The 27634-nt window shown below is 42.3% G+C and overlaps 1 protein-coding gene across 1 annotated transcript in view; it reads left to right on the top strand.

The window, feature by feature from the left end:
• Nucleotides 1-20922, top strand: part of STAC (SH3 and cysteine rich domain) — an 81009-nt gene extending 60087 nt beyond the window's left edge. The window contains exons 5-9 of the mRNA XM_087824876.1: nucleotides 4540-4604; nucleotides 5896-5984; nucleotides 14559-14610; nucleotides 14725-14862; nucleotides 19173-20922. Of these exons, the coding sequence (XP_087681002.1) occupies nucleotides 4540-4604; nucleotides 5896-5984; nucleotides 14559-14610; nucleotides 14725-14862; nucleotides 19173-19271 (443 nt within the window). The 3' untranslated portion in view covers nucleotides 19272-20922. The remainder of the gene's footprint in view (nucleotides 1-4539; nucleotides 4605-5895; nucleotides 5985-14558; nucleotides 14611-14724; nucleotides 14863-19172) is intronic.
• Nucleotides 20923-27634: the final 6712 nt, after the last annotated feature.

Raw genomic sequence — 27634 nt, 5'->3', positions numbered from 1 at the left:
AAGAGACGCAGAGGGAAAAGAACAGAAGCAAGACAGATTCCTAAAAATATTTCTTTCAAAGGACTGGGTTAATGGCATTCACTCGAGGATATTACAAAGCCCAGTAGTGCCTAACGTTGCACTAAAGCAAAGAAAGTTTGCCCAGAAAGAAAAATGGCAAGCTCCTATTTGTAAAATGTACCCTTGCCTTCAGTATACACTGGTCCTATATCTCAAATTTTGAGTTGTCACCAAAAAAAAAGGGAAGCAAATGTTCTAATGGCTCTTTTGGCAAATGCCCCTGGTTCTGGTCCCCCTCCAGTGGACAATTCCCAAATTACAGATGCAAGTATTACGGTGTGTTTCTGCAACCTGCCGTTAGTATCTAGGCCATTTGCAACAACATCGATGGACCTTGAGAATATTATACTAAGTGAAATAAGTCAGACAAAGACAAATGCCATCTGATTTCACTTATATGTGGAATCTTAAAACAAACAGACAAACAAAAACAGAAACAAACTCAGATACAGAGAACAAATTGATGGTTGCCAAGGTGAAGGGATTAACAACTTGGTAGTTATAAAAACAGTCACAGGGATATAAAGTACAGCAGAGGGAATATAGTCAATAATGTTGTAATAATTATGTGTCCTGTCAGATGGGTGCTAGACTTATCAGGGTTAGCATTTCAAAAGTTATATAATTGTCTGATCACTGCTGCATACCTGAAACTAATATAATATTGTATGCCAATTGTAATTGAAAAAAATTTTTTTAATTTTTAAAGTTACTATAGGGAAATATTAAGCAAAAGAAAGATTATACAGCTATATTAATCTGTGGGGGAAATGGACTTTAAGACCAAAAAAAGCATCACTAGAGAACAGCATCATTGCATGGTCATATGCACGTCACTAGAAAATATAAATTCTAAACTTCCATTCGCCTAATACATGGCCTTTAAATTATAGAAACTCAAAGAATTGATAGAACTATTAGGAAAATTGGCATTTCCCTTCATAGCGAGGCTTTCAGTCACTGGCAAGGTGAATAGACATAAAGATTTAGTATAGACATCGAGGAAATAAGGACACACTTGACCATTGTAACTGACTTAAAAAGGACACTCCACCTAACAAATGGACAATCACATTCTTTTTAAGAACGCTTGGGACAATTATAAAAATTGATCACCTGCTAGGCCACAAGAAAGCTTCATAAATTAATATTATATAGAACACATATGTCTGACTCCCGAAAAATCAATAGTCGAAAGATAAGTAGGAAAGCCTATAATTTGAGAAACTAAAACACACTTTTAAAAAGCTCATGCATTAAAAAAGAATTCATAATGAAAATTGAAATATATTGAATATTGAAGTATATGACTAAGTAAGAGGGAAAACACTACATATCAAAATTTGTGGAATGCAGCTAAAGTTGTGATTATTTACCTTTAAAACTATTCTATTAAAAAATAAGAAATGCTGAAAAGTAATCATCTAAGCATCATATTTAAGAAGTCAGAAAGAAGAAATAAAATAAAGCCAAAGAAAGCAGTGAGAAAGCAAATAAAAATTAGAAGAGAAATGAACAGATTACAAAGATAGATCATAAATCCTAAGAGTGGATCTTCAAAAAATTGAATTTATAACATTTAACAATTTTTTAAGAATAAAATAGATAAAATAAAAAGTGATAACGAAAAGAATGAATATAACAGAAATGGAAAGGAAAATAAAAGAATTTATGACCAACTTCATGCAAATAAATTTAAAATCTTTTTTTTAAAATGGGTAGATACCAAGAGAAATATCATTGAGCAAAGTCTGACTCAAGAAGTAATAGAAATAGAAAACCTGAATTTGTTTCTAATCATGATAGACATGGAATTTGTATTTTAAATATTTGCACAGTGAAACTGCAAGGCCCAGTCAACTTTGTAAGTAAATGCTACCAAACGTATAAGGAATAGAAAGTTTCCATGTTACATAAGCTCAACCCGTGGCACAGAGGAAGGACAGCAGCATTGTCTTGCTTAGTTTATGAGGCTAATATAACACTGACCTCAAAACCAAACAAAGACAGTGTGGGAAAGGAAAATCATAGGCTGGTCTCCTTCTAAAATATGGACGCAGAAATCCGAAACAAAATCTTAGTAAGCTGAATCCAATAATGTGTTTTTAAAAGATAATGCCTAATTACCAAGCTGGGCTTATTCCAGGAATGCAAATTTGGGTCCATGTGAGATAAGCCAATAATGTAACTGGCTGCATTGCCGGGTTAAAGATAAAAATAGTCATCGCGTTAGAAAACAGTGGTGGTGGACATGGGCTTCACAGGACCGAAGAGCAAAAAGGACAGAATGTGGAAAAGGGACAGAAGAAAGTCCTTTGGGGATGTAGCAAAAACTAAAGATTCATTTTGCATCTATAACATTAGAAAATATTGCTAAGTGAAATAAGTCATATGGGAAAGGGTAAGAACCAGATGATTTTGCTCCTAGGCGGGATATAAAACAGAAAGCAACGAGCCAACAAACAAACTCATAGACACAGACAACAGAATGGTGGTTACTAGAGGGGAAGGGGGCGGAGTGAAAGGGGGTCAAATATGTGGTGGTGGAAGGAGACTAGATCTTGGGTGGTGAGCACACAATGTAATAGACAGATGACATATTATAGAATTGTACACCTAAAACATATAATGTTATTAACCAATGTTACTCCGATAAATTTAATTTTTTTTAAAAAAGAAAATATGCCTGAATAAGAGACATTCTTTGAATACTTGTCCTGGATTAAATTAACTATCACACTATTTTTAATAAAATAAATCTAAAGCACCAAACATGATATATTTTTGGTAAAATGGTTACCTTTCTTCAGTCCTTTCCCTTCAACTCAAAGTCTTAGACTTGATTCTGAAAGGAATGGGTTTTGAAAATCATTTTGACACTATTGGGTGCTTGCAGCCATATAGCTAAAAAAGCACATTTGGGGTCACTTCAAATGATTCTTTAATGTAGTTCACAAAAATGACACACATTTCAAACCAGATACTTAATGGATATTCAACTAAAAGCTAAAATAATGTGGAATTACAAAACTGTAAGCCCCGTCCAAACTGATCATTGCATGTTCACCTTATGTAGTTCCCCTTTTTAGCTCCAATCAAGGATTTTCTAGGAAAATTCTCTTTGTGTGTTTTCATTCAATAGTTTAATATTCTATTAGAATTATCCAGTTTTCTACTTATGGAATCAAGTATTTACACCAGGATTTCAGGCAATCATATTATACCAAAAAAAAGTACTGCTGACCTCTACTCATTTTCAACTGTTAAGCTGAGTGGCCAGATACTGAGGCAGCCAAGGTCCGTAGGACCGGGCCTCTCCTTCCCACTTACCTACAAACCAGAGCTCCTCCAGCAAGTGTGCACTGGCCTCCTAGGGGTAACGGGATTGTGTCCACAGGCTCTGGAACTAGATGTTCACCAAGAATCGGCACGTTTACAGGTCTCTTGTTCTGAAGCATGTTTTATACATCTCGGTTATTCGGTCCATTTTGAGGACAGTGGAGATTGTCGGTGCACTGACTGAAACAGGTGGGAGAGCTTCCTGGGTGGGGGAGGTCTCTTCCTCTACCGACATTTCCTCAGTAATCTGAAGGAAGAGCAAAGGGAAAAATAAAGCTGCAATGTGTCAGGTTTCAATGGCGAGTCACCTAAATGGTAGGTTAGTTGAGACACCATGACTGTACTGTACAAGCTTGGAAACATTTGTGTTTAGGGGGAAGACACGCAGTGAGAATAAGGCTGTGAAGTTTGTCACCAGGGTAGACTTCGCTCGTGGAACCAGCCAAGGCAGGGCCTTCGCACCCACCAGGGACCTCCCACAGCTGCATAACTCCTGTCCACTTTGAGAGGCCATGTCCTTTAGCAAAGGCCACAACATGGCTGCTTCAACACAGAAGGAAGAGAATCATACATCCCAAGAGCAAACTAAACGAGAAACCACGATGTTATTTTTTAATCCCAATAATTGCCTCAATGCATTGACAGTAAGAGATCAAGGAACTATTCTGAAATTTAAAACTAAAGCTTTAATCTGCAAAATAGGATATAGATGTCATTAAGAAACTAGAATCAGGATATTGAAAACAGATCAGAGAATCTGGGGTGTAGCAAAGCTAACTCAGGTACAATGAAATGGGGCCCTGCAGCCCCCTCCGCCCCATAACAAATGCTCTGGTGCGTGTAACGGGGGCAAAGGGCGCAGCTTCTGTTCACGAGCAGAGCTCTGCCAACCGAGACCCCGCTGCAAACACATCTGCAGGCAGTGGAGAGGACCTGTGCGGGCTGGGGGCGGGGAGTGGTGAGTGTGCCGAGCAGGTGGCAGGGGGGCGGGGAAGCCGGGTCACTGAGAATGAGGGGGAGGCAGGGAGAAGGGCCGTAGGCTCTGTGGCACAGGGACTAATAAAGCCACAGCGCTCGGGCACGTTTCCAAAACAGGGTGACTGGGTCCACAAAGCCTCTGCTTTCTCTCGTCTCCCTCAGTATTCACGTACCCGGAGAACGGCACGGACGACTTCAGAGGCCAGGCAGAGAGCGTGGACCACCAGGTATTTGTGGGCGTCAGGGGGCAGGGTCTGTTCCCACAGGTTTGTTACATACAGGTACATGCACGCTCCACAGTGTATATGTCATGTAACCACTTAACCTAGTGACTGTTTCATAGCACGTAAGCATGTAGTTATTATATTTTCATGTTCATTTGTATAGGATTAGACTAGAATCCATAGAAGAGACTAGAATAAATGGACAGAATCAGGAAAATAAAATAAAAGGTACTTGAGCTTTGGATAGCAGAGTGAATGGAAGAAAAAGGGTACAGTTGTGTGTGACTTTTATTTGTTTTATATATAGCATATGTTTATTACATTGTTATATATTTCAATATAGTATACGATTACCATATGCATATATGTGTATATTATGCAATTCTGTTATCTATTATATAATTTTTAACTTATTATATGTATTATAAAGTGTAAACATTTATATAGCATTTACAATTAATTGGTTAATAATAGTAGCTAGTGTTTATATAACACCTATAAGACTCTTCATGGTCTACAAATTGAGGAGTAATGATAAAATCTACCTCTCAGGGCCGCTGTGAGGTCCTGGTATCTCATGCATGTGACATGCTGCCTGGCACACAGTAAGCTATCAAAACAGTAGCTTTTATTCTCATTATTGCAAGGTTTCACAGCCAGCAGATGGTGATTCCGGGATACAAACAAAATCTGTCTGATGTCGAAATCTGTGATTTTCTCACAGTGTGAATGAACTAATTGCCATATAAATATACCTGGTTCTCTCTGATATTTTAGACACCAAATTTTAGGCTAACTGAGAAAAAGTCAATTTCATGGATCGCTTCGCAAATTATATAAATGTCTAACTACTATGCTGTACACCTGAAACTAATATAATATGGAATGTCTACTGCACTTGAAAAATAATTTTTTTTAAAAACCTCAATTTTAGGAAGTGAAAGTTTTTTAGTCCTATTCACATGCCCCTCTTTCTATGGAGACAATATTCTCATTTGGGGCCAAGCCTGTATTACCTCCCATGAACTATACAAAAAATATTATTTGAAGACAATTTCTGACAAAGACCTCTACATAATTATTTTCAAATGCTTTGCAACGAAACCAATCTCAGCTGAGAAATTAAAAATAAACCAATGGCTGAAACACAGTTCTTAGCAATGGTTAGATATTTTAACACTTAAGAGCCCTACACCACATCACATTGCATTCACTTCACCATATCTTTTTTCTTCTTGTTTCTCTCCATTTCTTCCCCCTTCCTTGCCTAATTTTTCTTCATTTTCTCTTTCAGGGACCTCTTTCCAAAGACGCATTACAGATGAACACCTATGTTGCCTTGTACAAATTCGTACCACAGGAGACTGAAGACTTGGAAATGAGGTAAAAACAGTTTTTAAAGAAAAAAAAAAAAAAGAGCAGGAATGAAAGAAAGAAAAATAATAATTTGTGTTAGCTCGGGGAGATTCAGAGCAGCTCTCCAACCCGAGTGTGCAGCCAAGGACCTGCAGGGCTGGTGCGCACACAGATCGCTGGGCCAGCCCTGTGGCTCCTGATTCAGCAGGTCTGGGGCGGGCCTGAGAACCTGTATTGCTGGCTGGTCAGCCGGTGGTCCCGCTGCTGGCTGATGCGGGGCCACCCCAGAAGAAGCGTGGGTTTCCCACCCTGCCCAAGGAACCGCTGACGGGAGTTTTCATGAACGCTGAGCATCGGATGCACTTAGCATCTTGTGGCTCTATTAGAGAGTCAAAAAACTGTATTTCATCCCCAAATTAGCGTTGATTGAAGAATCTAACTGAAGCCATTTGTTTCTCCTGCTGGAGACTGGCTGGCACCTCCCCCTGGCTCACACCCTGATGGTTTCAGGACCCATCCCACTATGGTAACTGACATTCAGGCACGGGAAGGTGAGCTTTGGGGACCCTCATGAAATCGGAACCTTTCTTCTGACCACAGCCTTGGTTCCTTGTGCTTCAGGGGTAGTTAAGCTGGAGTCAGTCCTGTGTTCACATCCTACTTACTGTGTGACCTTAAGCAATTTATGAACATCTTCTTTATGTATAAAAGAATATGAATGACCTCTTCCCCTGCTGTATTTGTGAGGATGACATTCACAATGCACGAAGCACTTAGCATGGAGCTTGGTCATTGTAGACACTTGGTAACTGGTAGTTATTACAGTTTTTATAATATGGTGTGTTCACTGGCCTATCTCCGAGGAAAGGCTTTGCTCTCCCTCCGTCATTCATGACCCTAAAACATAAGTAATCCAGGAGAAAGCTTAGCTTTGGTGTTTCCCAATCCTAGAGCAGGATAGAAAGGGCTGCCTTTCTAGCCCAATGGACCCTTGGACATTGGTTCTTTCCAAGTCCGAAGAGAATGGAGAGATAAATTAACACTGGAAATTACTGAAATGTCAGAGTATTAGTGAAATAGCCTCCATTTGGGGTGGACTCCACTTGTCTGAATGCCATGCAGGGCCAGTCACAGTCACCAGTCATTCCCTGCAGATGGCATCCAGAGGGACCTGTCTCTCTAGCCTACGGTTATGCGGACTTCTCTCCAACCTCGGGCTTGTGCACCTGCCTAAATATGGTCTCCCACCTCAGGAGACCCTCCCTCTCCTCTTCCACTTTCCCCAAAGCCCCTTAAAAGGAGAGGGCTGCCAAAAAGGCGCCAGTCAGACCCGGGTTCCCAGGTTGCATAGGCCCCTGGGTCAGCCTCAGCAGCTCGCAGCCCCTTAGGGCATGGCAGTGAGACTCCACAGCAGACGGGTGCTCCTCCTCCTGGCTCATACCCAAGGTCAGCTTCGTCTCAGTATCACTGTGGTCTGCTCCCAGCGATTCTTGGCCTTTGCAGAGCAGAGTTCAGGGCCTGGATCCCGGCTCCTTAGATTCCTGCAGACGTTCAGGCTCTGAATTTTCTTCATCGCTGAGTAAGAACTGCAGTGCTAAAGACACTGGCTGGAGTTGTAAACACTACCCAAACAGTCTGGCATCATTGCAAGTGGAGGAGATGGCATTTGTCAAGTGCAGCCCTTTTCTAGCTGAGATCTAACAAGCCCTGAAGGCTAGAGCCTGCCTAGGATTCATCCCTGGGGTGGTGCCTGCCCTTCAGCAGATGGTCCACAATGAACTACCTGCTGGTGAAGACAAGGATGACATCTATTTACTTTGCAATAAATACATTATATTTTGCTCTTCTTGAGGTTGTCATTTGGGTATCTAAAATTTTAAATTTAACAACTTCCTATTATGTGGGTCCCACCATTTTATGTTAGAAAATTATCTGAAGTCAATCAGATAAACACAATTCCTGATAAATATAGAATGTTACTGAGGAATGTCGTCTAGCTGCCTGGTGGTGCTCATAACTTTTTGTGCTTATTTTAGTCGGTTGCAGGCCATTAAAAGCCAGATTGTCTGGTCACGAGTCAAACGTTTACAGTCTGCTTCCAGGCACACAGGACTGCTCATTCCCAGGAGTGAAATGTCTGCATTACGTAGGCCACAAGAATGGAGTGATAAATCATACTTGCATTTTTTTTCTTTTGCCAAGAGAATCTAGGTTCCCATTTTAAAAGCCAGCCGCTTGATTTAGAATGGGTAAGGCCATGCTTTGGGGATTTGGTATAATTCCATGAATGAACTGGGTCTTTGTGAATCGTCGTGTTCTCCTTAAACCATAAAGTAGAAAAACAAATTCCTTTTAACAAAATACCATTCTCATCCACCTGCATTCTGATCCAGGGGAGCACGCTGGGTATTGTCCTCAGGAAAGAACAAAAGAGGTGAGAGCCCAGGGAATGTTTGGAGTGTGAGCTTAAAGGCAAAGAAGACCCAGCTGGCAAAGCCAACAGTCACAGATCAGAGCAGATGAACGTTCACGTCAGCAAGCATTTGTTATATACCTGCCAACAGTCCAGATCCCCCTACCGACTTCCAGTGGCACATCCTTACCTGCATGCCCTAGGAGTGGATGGCACATGGCAGCTCCACCCTCCCTCCCCCAAACCAGCTCCTGAGAGTGAATGATGTCACCATCTGCCCCGGCCTCAAGCCAGCCACCAGAGACTTCCCTTGACCTGCACGAATTTGAGCACACTATTTCAGCTCTCCGAGCCTCAGTTCTCTCCTTCCTAGGGTGACTGAGTATTTAATGAGATCATTGAAAATAAAAGCTAGGATTTCATTCCCAGTACAATGCAAGGTGCACAATATATTTTAGATACCTTCTGTTCATAATTTGCATCTTTTCACAGTATGTTTTATTTCCTAGTCTTTGGAACAACCTCATTAACACAACCCTAAGGATATATAGTACAAAAAACACAGTCACAGACTTTCCCTGGCCATTGAGCACATCCAGTGAGACTTCATCTAACAGGTCCAGTGATAAAGGGGCTATGAGTATGTGTGTGTGATGTACTTACATGTGCACACCCATTCCCACACACTCGCAGTCAGCCCTGCACGAGCACAGACACATGCATACACACACATCATTAACACAAGCTTGACAATACATGCTTAGCTTTCCAAAGAAAGTGACTCCTTCCCCCCATACGCACAAAGTAACCAGTCGCATTCTCCTCACTGCTTTTGGGTTCAGAAGTCTGCAAACAGAGCCTTAGAGCCATCGCTTATTATTCAGACCAACACACCTTGAAAAGACCAGTAAGATTGCTTCTATGGCTTTGCCGAGTTGATATATCACATAAGTCATCAGCAGATGTAAATAACTCCGAGTCAACACAAACCCCGAAACATCTTAAGAACTCAGAAATAAGGCATTAAGAGTAAATAAAAGGCTGAAATGCCTATTCCAGTGACCATATAATGCCCATTTCAGAGAATCCATTTTGGCTCCCCACATCTAAGTCATTTTCATTTTTATTAGTTCTCCCCAAACAGATTTATATGATAATGGCCATGTTTCATAAGGGGAGAAAAATGAGACAGAAAGAAGAGGGGGGAAATAAGCTTATGAGCCAAGAGAGGGAAAGCAGGAACTGCTCTTTCAAGATTATTAAATTCTAAGAAAGACTCAAATTCATTGCCCTTCAGTGTATGTAAGAACACCTAAATTGGGGGGCTTTGAAGAAACACCTCTCTTCTTTTGTAACCCCAAACAAGGGTTTAGATTCTTGAATCACCAGACTCTTTCCTGGAAGCAACGAGCCTGATTTGTCCATGGGTGAGCCTGAATGAAACCAGGCAGCTATTTGTCTCATTAGCTAATAATATTCATAAGAACCTCTGGAGATGGGGTGGCCTGAATTCATCTCATTCTGAAGTTTTCAAAGCACCATTTGAAACTGAGTTGAAACTGATTTTAACGCTGGTATAACTGTTTCCGGGACTTGTTTCATCCCTGCGCCACTTGTCACATAGTGAGCAAGCGTCTATTCTGTGCTGGGGGAACAATTCCCAGGCCCTGTCCTCAGAAAGCTCAGGTGGGCATTGGTGGGGGGGATCACACAAAAGAGTAGACAAGAAGGAGCACTTCAGTGTGGGGTCTTGTGGGTGGGGAGGCAGTCCAGTATGCCACTATGGCACCCCAAGGGGGCACCCAAGCAGCCTTGGGAAGTCAAGGGGGGCTTTGCAAGGAGGTGGCATCCCAGCCATGCCAGGGCTTCAGGCTTCAGGCTTCAGGCTTCAGGGAAGGGGCCATGGGGCCTGTGCAGCTCAGAGGGAGCAGTCGTTCCCTCTCACAGCGAGGAAAGGGTGAGGGAAGAACACAGTGAAACAGCAGAACAAGAGAAGGGCTTTAAGAGGCATCAGTGGTGGGCAAACTCCATTACAAACAGAGGCGGCACAGATTGATCACTGCAGGAGCAGGGGCATATTTAGGTAATTCCATTCACTCCAGTCTTCACTCTGAAGAGGCTGTTTTAAAAGTCAGTAAAGCTTAGTGAATGGACTTCACTGTTCAGTTCGTATTCAAATGAGACAATTCATGATGTTTTACATTTAGGGGATAAGGTGGGGGAACTGGGACCCAGAACTCACAGGTAGAAAGTAAAGACTTGAGGCTGCAACCCAGGGAGGCCAACTCTGAGTCCACTGGTCTTTCTCTTACCCCAAGCTTTTCATTCTCCATTGATTGCCATGAAGTTGATGGTTATATTTTAATTAGCAGACTCAGACAGGGTATTAATTTATCCCATGTTAGCCACTCACATTACTTCTCACAAGTCTATTAGGATTGTTATGCTTGTTTTAAGGCCAGGAAATTGGTCATCTATAGAATGTGTTCATGAAAAGTCACTCTGGTTCAAGGATAATCTTTTAAAAGTAAGATAAAATCGTGACTCTTATACAAATATAAAATGAACACACGCCAAAATTTTTACTAGACTCATTAATTCATGAGAGGGCCAGTAATATGTCACAGCTGGTTGAAAGGAAAATTCAAGCATCACACGTATGTAGGCAATCAGGGGTGCTGATGTGAATTTACAAATACATGCAACACCGGTGAGCATTCACAGGGTAATAATTGACTACATTCCACCAGACACAATTCACGTGCATTTCTATGGACAAGAATCATTGGCATTACCATCGGTTTTGTACAACTCGGGGAAGTGAAAACTAATAGCTCAAAGACGCTGAAGGGAACAAGAAGGGGAAGACCTCAGAGGGTGAGCTCAATACCCAGATAAGTAATCTTTTTTGCCTATTTTGAAGTCTTTCACAATTTTCCCTCACATCCTCTTGTGTTATTTTAGCAAATCTGCTGGGTTAGCCAGGCAAATAGTATTTTACAGAGGAGGGAGCTCTGGTCAGGATGGTTCAAACTTGTCAACAATCCATAAGAATCTCTTGGAGAATATTATTAAAACAGAGATTCTGGGCTCCACCCAAGCCTAGAGAGTCAAACCCCATTTAGAAATATGTCTGTTAAGTGTTCCTCTAGATTCTGATTACCTTCCAGATTTGGGAACAATGGGTACGTATCTAAAAATACACAGTTGGCCAGTGGCAGACCCAAAGCCAGAAGGCAGGTTCCCTGATCCTCGACCCTGAGGCTCAGGACACTGGTCCTCATTGGATTTTTGGCCTGTAACTCACATGATGATGTCCTTCACTCTGTAAGGCTTTATACACCTGCCATAAAATAAGAAGAGGAGAGCCCTTGAGAGGGGGAGTAAGACAGAATAAGACTCTCTTGGTGTCTCATTTCCATTCTCTAAGTACATTACTGCTTGGCAAATGCATCAACTTAATTAAAACTAAATGTAATTCTAATGCACCAATTTGATTTAAAAATAATCTTCACAGTCACCAGGACATCAAAATGCAATTAAGGCTATTTGAGGAAAGTCTCTGAAGCATATTATGTTCTGATGCTGCACTGTGTCAAGAAGCCCAGATCTTCCCGAATGTCACTAATGTGTTTAGCAGCCTCCCTCGCACTCAAACGCCTCTTTCAATTAGGTTCTGGAGAGCGTGATCCACGACAGTTCAGGAACATTCACCAATTCCCATCCAAATGGCCCCTTTGCTGAATTCTTTCCCTCCGAGCTGGTCTCTGAGCTTGGGAAAGTGCAGGCAGTCTTACGGATACCAGGCTTAAGGCAAAACCAAATCGCCTCGTTCTGGAGTTCCTTGTTGCCTACTCGTGTTCTCGGACCGTAAAAGGCTCTGGACCCAGAGTATGGAAATTGAGGAATGGGTCTAGTGAAAAATTAAGCAGGCAACCTAAAATTAATGAAGTAGTTTGGCGGGCTCCCTTTTCTGTTCCCCTTAGACTGGTTTGTCCAGGACATCTGTCTTGGCTGAGTGACTATGGTTGCCCTGAGCTTCATTTGGGGTCCTTTTTGCCTAATGAGTGGGAAAGGGTGAGAAATATTAAATATATCTCAAAGTACTGGCAGAGTAAAATAGGTGGCTCTGATGAGTTCTCACAAGACTTGGATAATACAAGAGGCAGCTTGGCCCTGGGAACAATGGCAGGGCTCTCCCTATGGAGAGCAGGTGGGCAGAATGTTTGGATTTAGTTCTTTGATGGCAGGACATAGCACCCCAACACCACGGGAAGGAGAAGAGAGCTACTTTGAGAGCTAGTCTGAGAAGAGAACTCCCAGTTGGGAGTGAAGGGCTGCCAAAGGGCCACACCGAGAATCAGGTGACAGCAAGCTGGAGCTGTGAGGGCAGCTTAGGTATGGCCAGCAGCTGGAGTTAGCTAGGTTTCCCAGACTCCCTGTGAGTTAGCTAATTTGAATAATTCACATGTTCCAAGGCTTAAGGGCTCTCCCTAACTGTTTGGTACCTAGGGCTGGGGGTGGTGCATAGTGGCTGGAGTTTGAGAACCCAAAGGGAAGTGGTTGGGTGTTGACTTAATTGGGTTCCTTAAGGGGAACTCTACCCAGAGTTTCAAAACTGGGTCAAGACACATTTTAAAAATAAATTTAAAACATTATATTACACAGAGTGGCTTTATCTCGCATGCCGGGAGACCACGTTGAAAAGGATTCTGAGTGCGGGCTCAGCAGGGAGCACGCTGAGATGGATGGTTGATGCCAGGCAGGGGGATGGGGCAGCACAACTCCCACAGCTGACCCAGATGCGAGAGGGCTGCTGTCTTGGATTCAAGGGCTGCCCCAGACCTAGAGCAGGGTCCTCCCTACAGTGGAAAAGAGGCATTAGCTGCCTGCACCAGATGACTAGAGCAGGGACTGATATCAGGGGCTTACTCTTGTTCATGACCGCATCCTGCTTACTTCCTTCATTGCCCTTAAGACAACTCACGATTATATATACACATTACATATTTTTTATTTATATATTTGTTAAGTGTTTTAGTATATATTTGCTTGTTTGTTATGTATCATCTCACTAGAATATTAGCTCCAGTGGGGACTTGATTCACCAGAGTATAGCCAGTGCCTAGTCAAATGGCTCTTTCAGAGTCGACATTCTAGAATATTTGTTAAACGCATGGGCAAATAAAAAAATAGTAATAATAAATAATAGTAAGTGGATGAATATAACTCTCCTCACTTACCAAGCAATTCTCTGATTCTGGTGGAGCTCTTTTTAAGGAAAAGACAGAACCTCCATCACAATGTCAGGAGTGTGTCTGGTATTTCTCATAAAATTATAGCTGATATGCCAGGGAGTGCCTTATTCAGGTCATGCACCCAGGGACAGTCCACCTCTAGGTGGGTCTCTAGCTAAACTAGAAAAATAGAAGTTGGATTTAGGCGGCATCCTCTTGCACCCTTAGGAAAAGGTGCCTCCCCCAATCTCCAGTTTTATTTTCTACTTACAGTTTCTACCAAACCATCAGCAAAGTCTTTGTAGTTGGTACTAACGCATGGTTTCTCAGGTTATTAGGTTAAATAAAATCTGCTGGAGCTAGAAAGATTTTCCTGCACTGACTTTCATCCTTGCTGTTTAATTAAATCCCTCACCTGGGAAAAGAGTAATTTTCAGCCACCTTGCATTCTGTGGCATCAGCATGAAACTGTGACTGTTGAAATACCAAAATGCCAGTTGTGTTTAATGTTTCAGGTGCAACAAGCCTGTTCTATTTGGAATCCCCTATGAAGATAGATATTAACAGAGAATTGAAAGTGACAGCAGAGGAGATTGAATCTGAAGACCAAAATGAGCACACAAATTGACTTCCCCTCTTTCTACAATTCCTTAAAATGTCAGAAAAATCTTTTTTTTTAAAGAATATATCCATAACTGTACTAGAAAACAAGAAATAATGCTATCAGAGACCCAAAAATTTTGGGAGTTTCCTGGCAGTCTAGGAAATAGAATTACATTGCAAACAATGATGATGACCAGAGACCAAAGATGCTCAGGAACAAACATCTTTAGATGTAGGAGTACAAAGAGATGCGGGACTCAGCAAAATCACTGAAGCACCAGTGCACCACTTCTCTGTTGTTGTATCCCCTTCTGCTTCCTCACTCACCTCATTCTCTCTTCATTTTAGACCCGGAGACATGATTACTCTTCTAGAGGATTCCAACGAAGACTGGTGGAAAGTACGTATGTCTCTTCCTTTAAAAAAAAAAAAAAAAAATCATTTGGTTACTCTCATTACAATGAATGCTATAATGACAACGAATTGTGGACGCATGCCTTCTTTTTCCTTTCAGGGGAAAATTCAAGACAGGATTGGCTTCTTTCCGGCCAACTTTGTTCAGAGAGTACAACAGAATGAGAAGATTTTTAGATGTGTTAGAACCTTCATCGGGTGTAAGGAACAGGGGCAGATAACACTGAAAGAGAATCAGGTGAGTAAAACACACACATATCAAGTATGACCAAAATAGAATAACCATTTTAATAAACATAGAAGTACCTTTGCAGAGTCATTTCTGATTCCAAGCCAAAGAAAAAAAAATGGAATCATCCTCATCATACTGAGACCCTGTCTCCAATGCCACACGCACCCACAAACCAAACAGCAGCGTCCCCAGCTGGATCCCATGCCAGCACTTCAATCTTCTCCAAGTTGACCTAGTTGTATCCTTCCTGTTCCAAAAATTTGGAAAGTCTTTTAAATGAAATAAATTCGGGAAGGATATTCATCTTTATTGACAAATGATCATTAAGTAATTTTCCTAGCATGTTTGATTTTTTTCTCAGAATAATCTCATGCTTCCCCATTTGAGATTAAACATTGTTTTCATGTTATTTATATACAAATCAGTAAAACCAGAAGGCAAATTAAAATTTACTCAAGTTGATCAATTTCCAGAAGCAGAACATCTGCTCAGTGACTCATACAAATCCCTTGGCCATATTCCCCCAAAAAATATTTTCTGGGAATGGACTCACACCTGCATTCTGGCCTCTCATGGTTGAACTCACAATCTGTGGGGTGGGGGTAATGCACACAACTCAGCCTCTTCGCTGAGACGTGTGTAAGACAGACATAGCATTTCAGACTGAACCCGGAGCCACATCGATCTGCCCGTAATTCTGCAGGGAAGTGGCATAACTCCTGATATTTGTTCAGCTTGGTGTTTCTTAACATGTGGTCTTCTGACCCCCTAAATCAGAATCACTTGGGAGCTTGCTGAATATGCAGATTCCTGACTCCACCCTAGACCTGTGGGAGCAGAACCTTCCAGGGTAAAAGGCAGAGAATCAGTCTTTTACAGACTCCCCAGTTGTTCTAATCAAAGTTAACGGTTGAGAATGGCCTTCATTTTCAGTACCTTACTTTCCTATAGTAGTTCTGTTCCAATTACGTATTGATCAACAAAAGCCACCAAGGTCTCTTTACTGCTACACAAATTCTCTATTTTCAATCTTTGCCAATATGGCAACCAATTTCAGTGTCAGCCACTTGAAAGAAAATTCATATTTTTAAAATCTGTTATTGAGAAAAAAAAAATTTAATTTGTCTCCACTTTAGTATCCTAAATTACTTTAGGTATAAAATTTTAAAACATGCTTGTTAGTTGAGGGGGTATAAAGTAGTACCAAGAACATGGATTCTAGTGTCACATAGAAATGGACCCACATCCTATGTGGTTTTGGCAGAGTCGCCTGTGAATATTGACATTCTCACCCGTAAAATCAGTATAGTAGCATCTCCCTCCTGGCTTGGAGGTGATGGTTAAATGTTATCGCCTGTGTAAAGCCCCAGCACAGTGCCTGGCCATGATGGGAGCTTAGTAAAGTCATTTCCCTTGCTGCCGTCAGTAAGCCTAAATGAGGAATTCATCCACGGTGGCCAATGCCACCTAAAATTATCTATTAAGCATCAAAAATACACACTATGATATTTATAACCCTAAACATATAAAGAGGCAAAAGGTCATTAGCAGGGAAATAGAAGAAATTTGATTCTGAAAATAAATGCAATGCCTCTCTGATTAAATCACGCTCCTGCCTCTGGGGTTAATTTGTCTCGCAGTCATTATATTATTTTTTCACAGAGCCCTTGTTTCCAAGTGGAATTAAGTTACCCTTTTGTTGTGAACACAACTAGAGCCTGCAGTGGCATGAGTATGTTTTCTTTATTGTTGAAATTTTAAAAGTATCCTTATTAAGTCAACTTAAAACACCATAAAAGTATTTTTAGTTTTGTCATCCCTATAAAACTGTTTTCATTGATTCTTTGTGTTCTGTCAAGTTTTAAAGAAAAATAAATTATTTTAGATTATAAAACTAAACTGCATTTATTGTGGATAAAATTTGGAAAAGACCCCAAAAAACATATAAAAAAGAAAATAAAGATCACAGGTAATTCATCCATCAACGTATTATCAACATAAACACTTTGGTATATTTCCTACCAAACATTTCTTCTAATTCATATTTTGATATCATATACTATTTAGTCCCCAACTTATTTTTTTAAACTTGTTCACTAAATGTTTAGGGGGTAAAAATAGTTTTTAACAGTTGTATAACAAACAGGTCATATAAATCAGAGGCTGACAAACCCATGGATCAGATCTGGCCTGGCTTTTAAATAAAGTTTATTAGAACAAAGTTTATTAGAACATGGACTCATACATTTACATAGTCTATGACTGCTTTCACACTACTATGGCTAGGTTGGGTTATTGCAACAGAGACCACATGGCCTGAAAAGCCTAAAATATTTCCTATTTGGTCCTTTACAGAAAAAGTTTGCTGACCCCCAATCTAGATGTACAAGAATGTATTTAAGCATTCCCCTATTGTTGGATATGCAGAGATTTTATTTGTTTAACTATTGTTCATAACTGCAATGAATATCTTTACACCTAAATCTTTCTCCATAACTGATTACTTCCTAAGGATATACTTTAGAATTTATAGGAAAACATATAAAAGATTTTTACAATTCTTGATACATATTACAAAATTGCCTCTAAAAAGGTCGGGTTGATTTATACCCATATCACCTGTTTATGAGAATATTCAGGCCACTACAGCCTTGCCAGAATTGAACATTAGTATTTTTATATCATTTGGCAGATGAATAATATTTCATGTTAAAATGCATTTCCAGGATGGTTAGAGATTTTATCAGGTATTATTAGGCATTATATTTCTTTCCTAGAATAATCTCTTTGAGTACTTTGTCTATTTTCTTACACTATTGAAAAAGTTTTCTATCTCTTAAGAATATTTACAACTGGTCTACCACACATGGCCAGTTTTTCCTGTTTGTCATTTGGCTTTTAATCTTAATGCTTCTCCCTTCAGAAGCTTAGTAATTCTTTGATTGCACCATCTCCATTTTTTCGTACTTCCCTTAGAGTATTAATCTCTCTACTGCTTTCCACTTTGCCACTCTCTGCTTCCTCCTAAGAGGACATTTCATGATACCCACTGCACTTTAATTTTCTGAAGTTTCAATTCAGTCCTTGGTTGCCTCTCACACAGGTTTGAATTTAGCGACCATTTCCTTGTAGTGTTTTCTCCTCTATGAGCCCCCTTTCCTCTGCATGTTCTCTCTGCACCTCATTACATCACTCTTAACCTCAAGGGATTCTCTGCCTACAACATCGAGGCCAAGCCTTCCTTCCACCTACACTGCATTCACTGTATCTGAAAGTTATTCTGTCAGACATGCGCACATATTTTCTGCAATATTTTTAGTGTTTTATAGTAATAGCCTTGATGCATCTGTCTTATGGTAAGCAGACTAACAACCTCACATCCTAATCCCCAAACCCTGGAGTATGTTACCTTAACATGGCAAGAAGGACTCCGCAGGTGTGGTGAACTTTAGGACCTGGAGATGGGAGAGTACCCTGATTTATCCGGGTGAGCCCAGTGCAATCACAGGAGTCCTTATAAGAAAGGCATCGATTAGGAGGAGGGTCGTGTGGGAAGGAAAAAAGTATGTTTTAGCTACATCAGAAAGTAGAGCCCGTAGTAATAGAGAAATGGCCGCCCAATGTGCAGCGCTGGGTCGCTGCTGTGTCTCTGGGCCTGGGACAGACCCTGGAGGAGGAGATCTCTTTTAGGCTGGTGTATTTACCCTCCGCAGCAGTCGGCCACCCTTCAACCCAAAGGAGTTCCTCGGCTCTCCCTCAGCTCCCGCCCTTTTCTACCCATAACTAATCTTCTGAGCTGGTCTTTCCATCCCACCTCTAAGTGAAAAGAAACGTTCCCAGCTCTGCTACTGCTCCCCAACATGGTAGATTCTCAAGCTTTTCCTGATCCTCATGCATCAACCTGAGTCTCAGAAAACATTCAATGCTTGGACCTAGTTCCAAACCCAGGGCTCTGCCTAATTCTTTAAATTTTATTCATTGATATTGAGAGAGAGAGAAAGAGAGAGAGAGAGAGTGAGAGAGAGAGAGATCAATTTGTTGTTCCGCTCATTTATAGTTCATTGGTTGATTCTTGTATGTGCCCTGACCTGGGATCGAACCCACAACCTTGGCGCATCAGAATGATGCTCTAACCAGTTGAGCCACCTGGCCAGGGCTGCCTAATTTTTAATCAACCTTTTCTCAAAATCCCCCCCCCTCCCGACACTGCTCTGTTTTCCAATTGGATGCCCCACTAACCTCAGTCAGCAGCAATTCATGCGGCAAGTTCTGGCTTTTTCTCGTTGACTCCTGTATTTTATTTCCCCGGCATCTAGATCTGCCTGACGTCTGAAGAAGAACAGGACGGCTTCATCAGGGTCCTCAGTGGAAAGAAGCGAGGCCTTGTCCCCCTGGATGTCCTAGAAAATGTCTGACGGCCGGCCCCTCCTCCTTTTGCAGTGGACAAGCTCTGCTGCGATGCCTCATCTCACACTGTGTCAACCCAGAGGAGCTGTCTGTCACACTGACCCAGCCACCAGGGAACAGTGGGACAAGACTCAAGGATCTGAGACTGTGGAGTGTCAGCCACAAGACAGAGGGTCCACTGCACAGCATATCCAGGCTGCCCAAGGTGGGGAGAAGGCTGAGGGAGTCTCTGGCAGAGCTGAGGACCCGACCTGGTGGCAGTAGCAGGGCAGCAACCACAGCTGTCCCCCAGGACTCAACTCCCTCCCTGTCCATGTGGTGTGAGTTAACCCGCTGGAGTGTCCTCCAGTTTGCGGTGTGGCCCCAGTTGCGAGGTTCAGATCCATGCAGCTGAGTGTGATTCTGATTCCAGACCTTTGTCCTCAATACCAATGAGCATCGTCACATTTGAGACCCCCAAGCAGGCCCTCTGCAGAGCGTCTGGAAGTCCCACTTCCTGGCTCCCAACATTCCAGGGCTCCCCCGGGGCCCCTCGCTTGGTGACTGTGCTGTCTCTCCTGTCCTCCGAGAGAGTCCTGGGGGTATGCATTACACGGGAGGGCCAGGCTGATGCAGAGCCAGCTGCGAAGACCTGGTCTGCCCACAGGTGACTGGCAGGCAGTCCCCCCTGCTGCTCTAGGGACCGACAGGTGCCAGAGCAGGACGGGAGGCATAGATACGAAGGGCAGAGCGGGAGTAAGATAGGGCACAGGCCCTTATTTATTGAAGATAGTGCAGCCCTTTCAGTAATGAAGTCCTTTCCCCAAGGAGATGGAGCCGGGGAGAGAATGTGGCCCAGAGCCCATGTGAGGAGCTTCACTCTCACCTTGCACCTTCTGGATTAGGGGAACACTTTCCCATCATGCCATTTTGTGGGACTCCCCCCTCCTGGAGGCTGAGTCCACCCTACAAAGGACAAGAAACCTGGATGAGATCCAACAGCATCTTAGGAGAAAAGTAGTAAATTGGAATCTCTTCGTCAAGGCGGAATATTCTATCTGAGCGGATGTGAGACTGAAAAGAACCCTGAACGCTTCGGCCTCTGAGAGCAGAGGAACTCGGGGCCTGTTTAGCATCAACGAGGGGAGTGTCTGTTACTCTGCACTTGTACTAATGTTTACAAGAATGCAATATACTGTGATGCCTTCCTCATTCCAGCGTCATCCAACTGCTCCTTAATATGGTTAAGCTTCAATTCCCGATGACCTTGGAATCCATGTCAGGTTGATGTAGTCTGTTGCAGAGCAATAAAACCATCTGGACGATTGGTTTTTAAAAGTCTTAAGCGGGTGCATCCTGTGCGTGTAAGCATCATCAGGAAACCGAAGCATCCTTCGTCTCCATTTCTTTCTTTTGTTACTGCTCAGCATGAAGTTGGGAGCTGAAATTGGATGGTTACGGTTTCACAGTAGTTTGGATGCCTTACTCTCGGTTTAAAGCGGCCTCCAGAATGCCCTCCCTCTCTGATGCAAAGTGCAAAGCTGAGTGTACAGAGTCAGGTGGATTCCTTGAGAGCCAGGGTGGGTCATAGGACTGCCGCTCTGTAACATGAAATGCCGGAGTACCCATGCTCTTTCCCTCTAATTCGATATTCCATTTAATAAAAATAACAGTGGCTGGAAGGAGCATAGAAAATGTGTGTCCTGATCTCTTCTTTCCAGTGGAATATCCACTAAAGCTCTTTGGTGAGGTGGGGTCCCATCCTATGCAAATTTAATTTGCATTAAAAAAAAAAATCAGTTTGTCTTTTGAAGTTGAACAGGAAGCTGTGATAGGCAGCCTCCAAAGTGGTCCCCCAATGACCGATGCCTGCCTCGGGACATTGTTGCCCTTGTGTAGCCCACTGCCACATTGAACCAGGGCCAGTCTTATGTGACCAATAGGATACAGCAGGAGTGACATCGCATGACATCTGCAGCTGGGTCAGAAAGTCCTTGCTGCTTCTGCCTTCCTCTCGTGGAACACTCACCCTGGGAATCCTGAGCCACCATGTAGGTTTGCCTACCCTGAGGCCACCGGGCAGGAGGGGCCCAGTGGAGAGATCACACATCACCGAGCAGCAGTCAGCCTTGCTGGGCCTTGCCCAGGTTATAGATTTATGAGCAAGATAAATATGGTTAGGTTTTCTTAAGTCACTAAGTTTTGGAGTGATTTTTTTTAACCTTTACCCAAGGACATGTTTTTGGTTTTTTTATCAAATTTTTTTTTTTTTTTTGAGAAACATAAATCAGTTGCCTCTTGTATGTGCCCCAACTGGGGCTTGAACTTGCAACCTAGGTATGTGCCCTGATCGAGAATCGAACCCGGCACCTTTTGGTGTACAGGATGATACTCCAACCAACTGAGCCTCCCAGCCAGGGCTGGGGTGATTTATATATATATGTATATATACAGAAATAGGTAACTGGAACAGGGACTTTGTAATTTGAGCCAATGTTAAACAGGAGAAAACATACTCTTTCTGCGCAATGAGGCCCAAAAGTATTTGCAAACATCAAGTAACCCTCCAAATGCAAGATATCTAGTGTGCGCTAGAGAGCTGGTCATCCAGATACCAGAGGAAAAGGCAGGTGTTCCTCACCGCACAGACTGCCACGGATGCTTACACACACACACACACACACACACAGAGATTTGAGGAGCCATAGCATTTTTTCTCCTGCCTATCTACAGAAATAGTGAAAACAAGGACAGCTCTGACCTACCAAAGTCTTGAAGGTTTCCAAGACCCAAGAAATGGCTGGACAAAAGGCCACCGTTACAGAAGGCGGGGGAGATGAGGGCCTTGGGAGACAGACTCTGGAGAGGGGACCGGGAAAGGGAGGAAAGTGCTAATAGGAAGAGGAACAAAGGGCCTGGAGGGTATTCTTCACAGTGTGGGGGAGCAGGCTTGTGCCCCTCACCTCCTGGCCCTGCCTCCCGCTGAGGGACGATGCACATGTGCCCGACACTCCCCACCAATGCTGCAGGACGTGGATTCCATCATGGTGGACTTGAAATAAAGAACTGACTTAAACCACCTCAGGGCTCCAGAAGGTGAAGAATGCCACTTCTTTTACTCCCATCACTGGTAGACTGAGGCCCCCTTAGTGTGGGCAGCGGGGCTGCAAAGAGAACCCGCATGTAGATGTCCCGCTGGCTACCAGTAGGGTTGATGGCACAGACCACTGTAACTTCCCAGCTCTCCACCACACACACACACACTCTTCCATCAGGAGAGAGAGTCCAGCATCTGGGTTACACTTTTAAGCAGTTAGTGGGGTGGTACATAGTAGGAGCTTATTAGAGTTTGTCCCCTTTGCTATTAAAGAGAGAGAAATAAACTCCCTGAGGCCGCAATGCGAGGCCGGATTGCCCTGAAGAAGGAAATCACCATCTCTAGTGATAAGTTCAGGGTACCATGGAATATCGGCATCATCAGAAAACCCCCAGCCCTGTCTGTCATGGCCAGCACAATCTCCCACCTCTTAGCAGGTCCAGGTTGTGACACCAGATGATCATGACCTCTACCTATAGCAGATTCAATCGGTCAGCAAAGCCCACCAAGATAGCGATCAAGGTTAAACCGGGACTAGAGATTGGCTTTTGTCCTGTTCTTGGCAGGGAAGGCAGCTCCAGCCCCAGTCACAAGGTGAGGGTGTGATGTTACAGATCCATCACCACCTCCAGAAAAACAATCTAAAGGGCATTTGATGGCAGGACATTTTATAGTTTTTTAGTTTTTTATAATACAGTGAGAAAAGCATGTATTTTTTTTATTTTTTTTTTAATACAAACAGGTTGGGTTGTAGGTTGGAAACCCTGATTTAGTTTCTTACGAGCTTGTGGCCTTCAACAAATTGCTTAACCTTTCTGAGCCAGAGATATTAATACCTACCAGAAGAATTTTTAAGCGAAATAAAGGAGATATTTATATGAAAGGGTATAGTGTAATGACTGGCACATAGAAGGCTGTAAAATTTTCACTGTTGTCTCCCCCAAAAGTGGTATTATCCTATTGAGAGGCTGTTGCCCTATTGCGACCTATTGACTAAAAGTTTAGTCTATTATACGGTAAATGTTTTTAGAACATCTTTGTTCAATATGCAAATAGTTAATGGTTAATAAACCAGAGTATTATATACTGATCTCCTCTGTTTCTCCACTTCAACTTGTCTGGATACAACTGTAAACAGAACACACCAAGGATTGGCCCACGCCCCTGTTGACTGGCCACCGCCTCCTTCAAGAGCTATGGGCAAAATTCTTCATGCTTATATGGTCCTTATGTCTGAAACACTCAAAGCATTTTTCTGGAGATTAAATCAGGGCTCTCATATGACCCTGGTTAATAAATGTCAAGTCTCCAATGTGAAACCTCAGAATATCCTTTTGAGGAAGGTGGCTGACAACATTATCTTTCATACAAATAAACTGAGGCATGAAGGGGATAAATCAGAAGGCTTGTTACAGATTCTTAACGTCTTATGTACACTTTTATTTTATATATGAAGGCCAGTGTTTCCTGGGAACATATGGGGTGTCAGCAGGGATCCCCAGGGAGCCTGTCTGTGGTTTCAATGGGAAAAACAGCCTACCATTCTCTTAACACGGCTGGGTTATGGGACAGGGAGTGGGGGGATGCCAAGAGCGGGGTTGCCCTAATTGGGTACAGAGTTTGGGTCCCTGATGTTGGCACAAGCAGATGAGGTAGAACTCCAAAGGCACGTGGTTGTGGCACCTGTCATGAAAAACACAAAGTCCCCATTTTAAGCTAAGTTCTTATGGTTGCCTTTTCTCAGGAGAAAAAAAATTGCTCAAGAGGACCTAGGAAGGGGAGCCTTCATGCATAGGGAGGGTGACAGTGCTCTGATCGGCAGCTGTGAGAGCCAGCTTGAGACAGTGTGGATAACCATGACAGGAAGACGCAGAAAGATTTGCAGCTTGCAGAGTAAGTGCCTGTATCTCAAACAGGCACCGCCAGTGGACCCTTAATTCAACCACACGTTAGTTAATATCTGTCATTTCCTATACACCCAGTCTCGTTTGATGCTCACAAAAGTCCCAGCAGACGAACAACTGAAGAAACAAGAAAATAGTCCTTTGTCACTTAGATGATGGTGCCGGGATTTGAACAGAGACTGTCTGATGCCAAAGCCTGAGTTTCAACTCTTTATTTATTTCGCCTTTAATTCCATATAATTTGGCTTCTGTCCTCACTTTTTTTTTTTTTTTTTAAGAAAAGAGAGTGTTCTCAATACTTTTAAACATCTTCAGAAAACTTTCCTCCATTCTTCTTCTTCTGGACCTTCCTGAAGCCCCTGATATTTTTCTTATTTCTGTCCTTTAACTATCCCAACTTCTCTTTTCTGTTTCCTTTAGTAGCTCTCTGCTGTCTGTTGTCTACCACACATGCATGCACACACACACACACACACACACACACACACATGCCCACACACAGGTACCACTCTGGCTCCAAATTGCATGCTCATCTCTTCAGACTGCTGGCCCAACAGTGACCCATCAGCCCCTTTTGCCAACCCAGACCTCTGCCATCTCCCACTGAGGGATGCCAGAACCCTTCCCCTGCTACCCTCTAATAGTAAAACAGAAGCAGTCGAACATAAAGCACACAGGAGGACAGAGACCAGATGAGAAAGACAGAGAAGAAAAGAGGGGAAACGGAGAAAATCAGCCAAAGAAAAGGTGCCAGGGGAGCAGGGCAGAACCCAGTGAAATCTTCTAAGACAGAAATCAGCTCCCAAGGGGAAAAAGAAAGTCCAGGATGCTTTTATTTAAAAAAAGGGCCAGATCATAAAAGATGGAGACAAGGGAGAAAAATATAGATTTCCCAGTAAAGGGGAGCCAGAAGGACCACAGCAGGATTGTAGGTAAATTGAACTGAGCAGTAAGAGGTTTTAAGATGAAGCTAAGAGCAGAAGCAGCATTAAGAGAGATGTTACTCCTTCTGAAGCCGGCAGTGGAGCTGGGCGGAGCCAGAAGCTCCAAGGATAGATGTAGTATCTGGACCTGTGAACTCAAGAGAAGTGGTCCCCCAGGAAGGAACTGCTAAATTCTTTGACACTTTGCTAAGTCAAGAAGCATGAACTGCATGTGTGAGTGACCTCAACAACTCCTGAGAGCAGAGTCCGGGTGACTGATCCAGGAATCTGCCTTTTACTGAGAAATCTCCCCATCCACCCATGTTCTCCTGGGAATGGGAACCTGCAGTTTCCCAAGAATGAGGCAAGGTCTTGTGTCAATTTTTCCACATACATACCAATATGACAGTTATAAACACCAAGAAGTAAACAATGAAATTCAAACCAGATACAGAAACAAAACTTGACATTTTTGGCCTCAGTATATTTGGCAAACCTTTGCGGAGGGGAACTTAGCTGACAAGAAATTTATGAAGACATCTGAAAAAGAGGTAAGAGTGAACAAAATGAAACTTTCAGGACTTAAACCCAGTGATCTTAGACCTAGGAACTCTATTTCTGAATTTCATGAATGGAAAAATACTAAATGGAAAAACAGCTTTTCTCCCAAAGTTGTTGAACTAAGTATTATTTGTGATAACATAAAATTGAAAAGTCTATATATGGCCGAAGGGGATTGGTTCTATAACAATACAAATAAACAATACAGCACATCCCTACTATGAAATATAATGCGTGTGTTAAAAAGAATGAAAAGTGTGTGTGTGTGTGTGTGTGTGTGTGTGTGTGTGTGTGTGTGTGTGTGTGTAAAGGGGCGAGAGGAGAAAGAGAGACAGAGGACTACAGAAAGAAATATTGGTAAGTGAAAAGAAAGTTGCATGATGCTATATAGGGCATGCATTCACTCTGGGGAGTCTCTCGGGGGGGGGGGGGTGCATTATTTACCTATGACTATTGTATCCCTAGGAAAAGTCTGGAGAGAAGTATTATAGACCATCAACAGTGGTGACCTCTGGGGGTAGGAAGACTAGAACAGCAATGCCAGGGCATTCATTTTCTTCTTTTTTACACTCCCAAACTGTTTGAATTTTTTTAAATTTAGAGCAGAAACCTTTCCAATAAATTGTGTTCATCCCACCCATTGCTGTATCTCAGAAGCTGTTCTCTCCACAAAAGCTACATGTCCCAGTCCCCCATGGAGCTAGATGTGGCCACATATGCCACAGAATATTAGTAGAAATGGGAGCCACTTCCAGGTCAAGGCCTCTCAGAGATGGTGGGCCACCCCCATGCATTCATCTCCTTCCTCAGTGTTAACCTGGATATGGAAACCCAGCCTCAATTATTTATAACAAGACCCTAGTGGATGGTGGAGCCACAAAACAGAAAGAACTATGATCCTGAATTATCCTGTGGGGAAAAAACCCACCTGGGACTGTTACATGAATGAGAAAATAATGTTTATTGTCCCTGAGCCATTACCTTCAGTCTATGCCTTTCGACGTAGATTCGCCTGGCTAAAATTTCCAGTATTACATTTTTGAGGGTTTTTTCAATTAAATTTTTTTATTTTGAGATTAGATTTATATGCAGTTGTAAGAAATAATACAGAAAAATTCCATATATTCTTTACCCAGTTTCCCCTAGTATAACATCTTGCAACACCATATAGTGCAATTGTCAACCAGAATGTTGACAATGATAGAGTCAAGGTGGAAAACATCAAAACATCCACCATGACAGGGATCCCTCATGTCACCCTTTTAGAGCCACACTCACTTCCCTCCAGCCCCCAGGCCTACCCTAACCCCTAGCAACCACTAATCTGTTGTCCATTTCTATAATTTGCCATCTAGACAATGTTATATGAATGGAATCATAAAATGTTTAACCTTGATGGGATTTTTTTCAGTGAGCACAATCTTCTAGAGATTCATTTCCAGAATGTACCCATAGCTCCTTTTTATTGCTGGGTAGTATTCTGTGATATGGGTGTACCTCAGTTTGTTTACCATTCATTCACTGAAAGACATCTGAATTGTTTTCACTTTTGGGGTATCGTTTCTGATGATAGTATTTTGAATTCAAACTGCTTTTACCCACCATAATTTTTTTAACTTTTAATTTTGACAATGTTTTAAACTTCCAAAATTTTGCAATGATAGTACAAAGAACTCCTATATATCCTTTATGCATATTGATTAATTCACATTTTTTAAATTTATCTTTATTGTTGAAAGTATTGCGGATGTCCCCTTTTTACCTCACTGACCCCCTTCACCCCACATCCACCCCACACCCATACCAATGTCTGTGTCCATAGGTTATGCATATAAGCATGTAAGTTTTTTGATTAATCTACTAATTCACATTTTACTGCATTTGTTTATTTATTTTATCCCTATTTT

Source organism: Miniopterus natalensis, chromosome 15 (genome assembly GCF_054644295.1).
Source record: "Miniopterus natalensis isolate mMinNat1 chromosome 15, mMinNat1.hap1, whole genome shotgun sequence".
NCBI lineage: Eukaryota > Metazoa > Chordata > Mammalia > Chiroptera > Miniopteridae > Miniopterus > Miniopterus natalensis.
This window is presented reverse-complemented; position numbering and strand designations above follow the sequence as displayed.